The sequence below is a fragment of the Pholis gunnellus genome, assembly GCF_910591455.1.
Source record: "Pholis gunnellus genome assembly, chromosome: 11".
NCBI lineage: Eukaryota > Metazoa > Chordata > Actinopteri > Perciformes > Pholidae > Pholis > Pholis gunnellus.
The window spans coordinates 19,760,906-19,768,767 of NC_136538.1; the positions used below are offsets into that span (position 1 = coordinate 19,760,906).

At 41.5% G+C, this 7,862-nt stretch overlaps 1 protein-coding gene across 1 annotated transcript in view; it reads left to right on the plus strand.

Annotated features, from left to right (window-relative positions):
* hectd2 (HECT domain containing 2) overlaps positions 1-7,862 on the plus strand; it is a 40,439-nt gene that overhangs the window by 14,214 nt on the left and 18,363 nt on the right. The window contains exons 9-14 of the mRNA XM_079168569.1: positions 922-1,070; positions 1,197-1,320; positions 2,075-2,171; positions 2,441-2,548; positions 3,900-4,032; positions 6,039-6,127. Of these exons, the coding sequence (XP_079024695.1) occupies positions 922-1,070; positions 1,197-1,320; positions 2,075-2,171; positions 2,441-2,548; positions 3,900-4,032; positions 6,039-6,127 (700 nt within the window). The remainder of the gene's footprint in view (positions 1-921; positions 1,071-1,196; positions 1,321-2,074; positions 2,172-2,440; positions 2,549-3,899; positions 4,033-6,038; positions 6,128-7,862) is intronic.

The following is a 7,862-nucleotide window of genomic DNA, read 5'->3' on the forward strand; positions in this document are numbered from 1 at the left end:
TGCCGCAGTTATGGAAATCACGTTTTCCCCACTTCCACTTTCATATATGCTGCATGTACAGGACACGGGGTGTCATGATTTTGATTCTAAATCGTTAATCGCTGAAATGAGCTTTCGATTTCCAACCTTGATGTCAAAAGCAGGACAGTTTTTTTCCCAGCGTTTCTTTTTCTCTCCACCCGAGCCGCCTACTTGCTTCAACACTGTTAAAGTTATTGAACTTTCACCACAGGGCCTTAGTGTGGTACAATACCAAAAACATATAATGCTGCATTTGAAAATGTTTATGACAGTTGTCAGGGTGTCCGTTGATCTTTACGAATCAAGACTCCAAAGTCTTACAAGTGTTCAAACAGTAGATTTGGAGAATCGTGACACCCCTTTACAATAGCATATTACTGTCCAACCCTGATCAGACAGTTGGATGGCATGTGTGTGGCATCGCTACCCAGCCTGGAAGAAAAACTGCAACATTTCTGTATTTTGGAGAAGGTTATCAACTGCCAGCCAGTTTAATCGAACCGTAAAGCTTTTAAAACTTGACACACAGCCTACAATTACAAATGTAAGCCATCCTTTACGCGTCTCTCTCAGCCTTAAGAAGGAGCCCTGAAGAATGCATCCTTTATGTGGTGATGATTTATAAGCTAACTGTTCTAAATTACTAGTTCTGTTTAGTTCTTCTTGGATCCAAAAACCCCAATCTCTTCATCCAACGGAGCTATTTTTCTCTCTTGAACTGTCTATTTTTGTACATGTGTGTATATTTCAGGGTATGTGCAATTTGTGTAGTTTTGCCTCTGCCAAGCTGCTGATGTTAACCAATAACTGTGTGTGTGTGTGTGTGTGTGTGTGTGTGTGTGTGTGTGTGTGTGTGTGTGTTTGTGTGTGTGTGTGTGTGTGTGTGTATGTGTGTGTCAGGCTGTCGGCGAGGCGTTTCAGGCAGCCGGTAGAGCGCCTCCTGCAGTTCATCTCCACCCGACTGTTTCCTGCAGAACCAGACGAACTTCCTCCTCTGGCCAAGTCCTCCTGGTGGATTCCCTCTGCTACCAAAGTGCTCGGCCTGTTCAGTGAGTCTCTCACACACACACACACACACACACACACACACCTAAACACACCTACACACACACAAACACACACACAAAAGATAATTTTGTCACATTTGACTTTCCTTCTTCTATTCCTGTCCTCAGATGCAGCCAACAGTGTCTCCTCTACTCCCATCATGCCTTTCACCGACTTCTACAACATCACTCTGGAGCACATAGACTTCATGGAGGAGTACAGGACCTGGCAGAACTACGGCAACTCAAATAGGTCAGATAAAGTGTCTGTCTCTTTGTCTATCCAGTTTAACTGGCTTTTCCGTCTACTGACTTTTACTAAAATGACTGAATGTGTCCAGAATGTCTCTTAATACCAAACTAAAACCAGTTTACGCTTCGTTGACTGAAATGTTGTTTGATTGTCGATAGAAAAGTCACCCTGCCTGTATAATATATAAGTGTTGCTTGTGTGAAATGTTCAAGGAGACAGAGCTTTTTTATCCATAGATGGATTTTAAATAATGGGGCAGTGGAATAGACAGCGAGTAGTGACCTTCTCCCAGGGAAAGTGTCCCTGCTCTCGCCCGCTAAAAAGGTCCAGAAATGATAACAGATGTGTCAACACATTAGCTTGACTCAATACAAAAATTACCAAGAGGGATGTTAGCTCCCTCTGAAGATTCCTGGAAGTCAGACCAAGTATCTCTGCCTGTGCAGGGACGAAGTAACGTTCCCACACAGCTGCACTTTATCCAGAATGGTTCCAGAAGCCGCAAAGTCTGTTTCACGCTGCGTCACGGCTCGTTAACGTCTGATAAAGGAAATGGATCCAGAGTTTACAGTTCAAACGATCGGCTCTAAAAGTTCCTGGCTGGTGTGGTGGGGAATTCTGCTCATTTCGGGTGTAGATTTCAGAGCCTGCTCATTTGAGTAAAAATGATTTTAAAAATACACTTGAGAGTTGGTCAAGAATGAAGTGTTTTCAGGATTATTAACCTTTCATATTTCTTCTCGTTCTTTCTCAGGTTTTCCTTCTGTCAGTTTCCCTTCATCCTGTCGACAGTGGTGAAGAAAGCCATCATCCAGAAAGACTCTGAGCAACAGATGATCAGTCAGGCCAGGGTGAGACACACAACACACACTCTCACACACATATGCAAACACTTTTATATCTCATTTAAATCATACATATAAGACCCTAACCATTAATCTTATGTCGGTGTTGAACTGTTTTGGAGAAGCGAGGACCTCACTTTCCTTATTTACAAGTCCCGTAGAAGTACAGTAACATAGACGCATTAAACCTAGAAATCAGGCAAAATGTGCAACAATGTACGCAAGCAACAAATGCATGTCCACACACTTTAATTGTGTCTGTGTGTGTTTCACAGCAAAGCCTGGTCAGTAAGGTTTCTCGCAGGCAGAGAGTGGACATGAACCTTCTGTTCCTCAACATTAAAGTACGACGAGCACAACTCCTCAGCGACTCACTGGATGAGGTCAGTACACACACACACACACACACACACACACACACACACACACACACACACACACACACTTTAAAATATATAATATAATATAATACAAGGTGATCATTAAAGCAGTATTACATAACAAGAGCTCCCTATGTATATGAAAAATAATAAAAAGAGTCACGTTTCCTCCGCAGAGAATTAATTATCTTATGCGTGAGAAGTTAATTCTGTCTGTCGAGGCAAACATAACTGCATGTTCACAGGTGTTTAAGGGATGAATGGTGATTAAGTTTTGAACTTCTACATGAACAAACATGAACATATGTTTATCTTTTCCATTTCAAACTCGCCTCCTGACAGGAAGCTGGAGCAACCAATTAGCTTGTTTGAGATTTGAAATACTGTGTTCACAGACATGTGAACAATGGTTGTTTTGTTGAGTATGTTCTGTCAATCAGCTGGTCCAGTGCCAAAAACATTTTTTAATTAAACAAATCAACTTTAATTAGTTAATTAGTAATTAATTAGTTTTAATCAGTTTGAAGCCCGATTCGCACAGGACTTATATTACCAGGGGACCTCGTGTGATGTAGGAATGTCTGTGTTTTGTGCAGCGCATCCACACAGAAAGTCTGTATTTTACTCAAATGTACTGCTAATATCTCCCAGGCATGATGTCAAGTCTCTGCCTTTATATACAAATTTCCTCCAGAATTCTCCACGAGGAAAGAGGCAGAAACATTAAAACCTTTTAAACCTTTCAAAAAAAAAATACAAACCCATATCTCGAGATTACCACATGATGCTTTATTGACACATCTGCCTGTAAGAAGCACTGAGCAAAGATAATACAGAAGGAAGGACTTCATCTCACAGATGAATTTTAGGGCCTTATGAGGTTTTGATGACAATCAAAAATATATTTTTTGAAAATTGTTTTGTTATGAGAGAAAAAAACAGGCAAAATGTGTGGTCTGGGAACACAGAGAGGGCGGTGAAAATACAGAGCCATTCATGTGTCGACCTCAGACGCTCCGTCTGACCTAAACCGAACTGTAAATCTCATGTGAAGCCTCAAATCTAAGTCTAAGTGATGTTAAATGCTAGTTTCTTCAAGAAGTAAGATTCAGCCCAAATGTCTTTAGCTTTGAGATGGTCCCTGGGGTTCTGTCCTTTTTGGCCTGGACAAGTTTGGGAATAAAGGATCATACAATATTTTATACTCTGAGGTTTTAATGAAACAGATATGTGATAGTTTTTGTTATAAAAATAGAAAATATTGGTTTCAAAACTGCAGGCAAAACAATTTTATGAAAAAGTTTTTTTTCTTTTTTTTTGGATTAATCTTATGATGTGTCTTCTTCGTCTATAGTTGACGAGGAAGCGGTGTGACCTGAAAAAGAAGCTGCGGGTGACGTTTGTCGGGGAGGCGGGGCTGGACATGGGCGGCCTGACAAAGGAGTGGTTCCTGCTGCTGGTGCGACAGATCTTCCACACAGACTACGGTACACCGCAGACCACACCACGCGGTGGTCTTATTAGAGGTTATTCTTACCAAACTGTATGAACTGTGTCCATAAAACAGCCTTAATCAGTTGTAGTGTGAATAAAGAACATGGAAAAGCTGATGACAACAGATAACGACACGATTCTGGTGGGAAATCCAGTTTGATGCAAAGTCAATGGAAAGTGAAGCCGTAATTTACTGTAAACAAGCGGAGAGAAAATGGAACTGCATTTTTATTAGATGAGGTCTCTGTGGACAAGCTCTGAGAGTTTTCAGGTTGGGGAAGCTGCAGCAGGAATAAGTGTCAGATGGCTGAGAAAAGCGGTCAGTGTTGGTTTTGGAAACTGGAGCAGCTCCTGTTATGACTCTCCGTCTGTTTCTCTTTTCAGTTTACTCTCCTGTCTTTACAGACGGCCTGACTCTAATTATCTCCATATCTGTGTCACTGTGTTTGTGTGCCCTTGTCTCTTTTCCACTCCTGTCTTCTTCTCTCGTTCTTTAACCCGTTTGTCTTTGATTCTCTCCAATCCTGACATTTGAAAGAAACAAACCAAAAATGGATCTTTTGCCCAATCCACCTCTTCTCCATTGATTCATGAGTTCAGCGTGTTCCAAACAACTGTTGGCTTCTCTCTGGGTCACCACTGAAATCCATTATATCCTGGTTGTCCAGCCGTGTGCTTATGCCTAAACATGACAACACTGGAATTATTCTGAAGACCAAAACCAAAAATATGTCTCCCAATAATTTCCACTAATCCCTATACTTTTTGGCTCACATCCTCAAGCCCATTGGTGCTTACAGACGAGTAAATCTAAACTTGATGACCATGAAATGATGAAATATGCCAGCTAGAATCAGGCATAGACGTAGACGAAATATTCCAAAATATTTGGAAAGGTATACCTGACTTTGAGAACGGACTATGCTGATGTGGTAGTGTGTGATTTGGTGGAGTCACACCGCATAGACGACTGGGACTTGCTCGACATTATTTTAATCCAAATCCAAATTGAATTTATATGAAATGTGAGTGAACAGCTTTCTCCCTTTTCATTCAACAAGTGTGTTTCCATCACTGTTGCTCCAATATTTCCTTTAACCACAAGAGACATTCTAACGTCATGTGAGGATGAAAAGCCCTTTTACAATATTGATGTAGAATTTCCTCCAAGAATTGCTGTTTCAATTCAGCCTTTCTCCTCCAGTACATTGACGTCTGCATAAAAAATACTTGAATGGAAACCGAGTCTGTATCTGCCTCTTCTCCCCCCCCCCCCCCCCCTCTCTCTCTCTCCCTCTCCCGCTTACTCTTTATCTGTGTCTCTCTCTCTCTCTCCACTCTTCGAGTTGTTCTTTCCATCGTCTTTCCGTCTTTCTGCGGTCGTCTGTGTTTTTGGTGCCAGGGGACGTCGGCCCAAAGCAACACACTCAATGAAAGCTGTGTTCCCCTCATTAGCAGCACAGGGAAAGCCCCGGCTCTGCCTCACACACACACACACACACACACACACACACACACACTAAGCTGCACACATGCAGGTGTACACACACACACACAGGCTCTTTTATGCGTGAAGTGGTGTCAGTTTCAGGTGTTCAGAGATGTGAGCGGTCCAGATGCGTGTCTCCGCTCAGAACAGACTGCTGCTGTTTCTCTCAGTCAGAGCTGGAACGCTTCAGCGGCGCTTCACGATCCTGCAAGTGTATTCTACTCAACGACCTGCTCTTCTTTTATCGCTCGCTACAAGTGATGAACTGAAAATACATTATTAAATAGAAATGAACAATACAAAATACAATTTTGCTCTGTCAGTTTGGTTGCTCTTTCCATCCGTCCTTCAAGGCTGTCGCCCGTCTTGCATCTTGCAGCTCATCTCGTCAACTTTTTCCTACCTTGCCTCCATCTTTCCTCCTCTCCTTCCCTTGTCAGTCCATTCGTCCAGGCTTTATTGATTTATTAACCAGCAGCAATGTGCTAAACTTAATTCTATTTTTTTCAGGAATGTTCACCTACATGAAGGACTCGCGCTGCCATTGGTTCAGCAGTTGGAAGTGTGACAACTATTCTGAGTTCCAGTTGGTCGGGACTGTATCCTTAAAGAAACAAAGCGCAATAGATTAAGCACATACTGTCTTTATGGAGACTCTGGGTTGTATATTCTTAGTAAAATAAAGTATGAGAGTTTGTTTTTTAGTCATGGTTGTATGTTTAGGTTTTAAAATTAGTTTGTTTGTACATTTGTGACTTTTTTCCCATCAAGAGTAGCTTAGCCTCTGCACAGACAGACCACATTAGCATTTTAATGTTCCTCAATTATATTCATAGTTCTCCAGTGGTTTCATAGCTTCTGGGTGTAGCTTTTATGTCTCCCAGACAAAACTGCAGTGTTTTGGGGTTGTTCAGACACACACACACACACACCTACATACATACTCTCCTCTTATACTCCCTCCCCAACTCTCACAAACTGTACTACATAAACTCCTCTGTTTCAAACCACAGAGGAGAAAGAGATACTTTAATATGTGTTTTCAGGCTGTAAACCTGCACACTGAACAGATATATCGCAAACTATATACAACTTTTTTTCTGCAGAAAATATGAAATAAAACAGACAGGGTTTGAAACTGAAACATTTCTCCACAACTGCACCTGATACCTGCCAGGCTTTAAAGGATTTTAAAGCAGGAATCTAAACTTTAGTCCAGCTTTAATCCAACTAATTTCTTTTGCCAATTACATTTCCTTATTATGTTAGTAAAAAACATAATGTGGCGGCATACTTTTTCCTTCAACAGTATCTCCTGTTTGATAATAATATGCACGTGTAATTTCTTAGAGACAGGGTTGTGTCCAGCTTTAGCACATAATACCTCAGACAGCTGCACATTTTTTCCTCCACTTGCAGCTTGTTTTAAGAGGAAATGAGCCTATTTTACCCGACACTTACAATAACTACTCCATTTGTACCTGCATTCATTAGAAACGTACAGTACTTAGTAATTACTAATGGTTGTCGGGTGGACAGAAATCGAAGGATACGTTTCTTTCAAACATTCACATGACTTTCTCTTGTGCAGTTTCAAATACTGCAGGATCTGTTCCTGCTTTTGTATAGTGTACTTTCAGGACTTTGTCCATGTGTGTGTGTGTGTGTGTGTCTGTGAGAGTGTCTATCTTTACAGTACAGTATGTGTGTGTATGTGTATAGAGAACGATCCAGCACTTCAGCCTTAGTTACTGGCCAGCTGGGAACTGTCAAAAGGTTATATAACCTAATAGCTGCCTGTTCCTCGCCAGGTTCTTGTGTGTGTGTGTGTGTGTGTGTGTGTGTGTGTGTGTGTGTGTGTGTGTGTGTGTGTGTGTGTGCGCTCCTGGGTGTTCCATGCGTTTTCCACATGTGTGCGCAGGCAAAGAGCTAATTTATCAATCTCCATAGTTCCTGTTTAGTCGTCATGGTAGTGTTGCGTCACTATGAAGATGAAAAGGGAAGTGGTGGAGAGAAAATGTGTAATAGAGAGAGAAAGCAGAAAGAAAGATGGAAAGACTTTAAACAAAAGTAAACATAAGAGAACAAACATTGATGGGAAAGCAGAGAAGAAGAGAGACAAAGTGGGACATGAAATGAAGTGAGAGAGACAGTACAGAAATGAGACTGAGGCATTGCAGCTGCCCGGTTTCCCTGCTCTTGGTGCAACGTGTGCATTATTTCTATGCTGCAATACTACATTACATTACACAGGTTTGCTGTGTGGTACTTTGACTGATCACCTTCATTTGGGAATATGCAATATGTAGGCGCAATGGCATCTTAAATAATGGA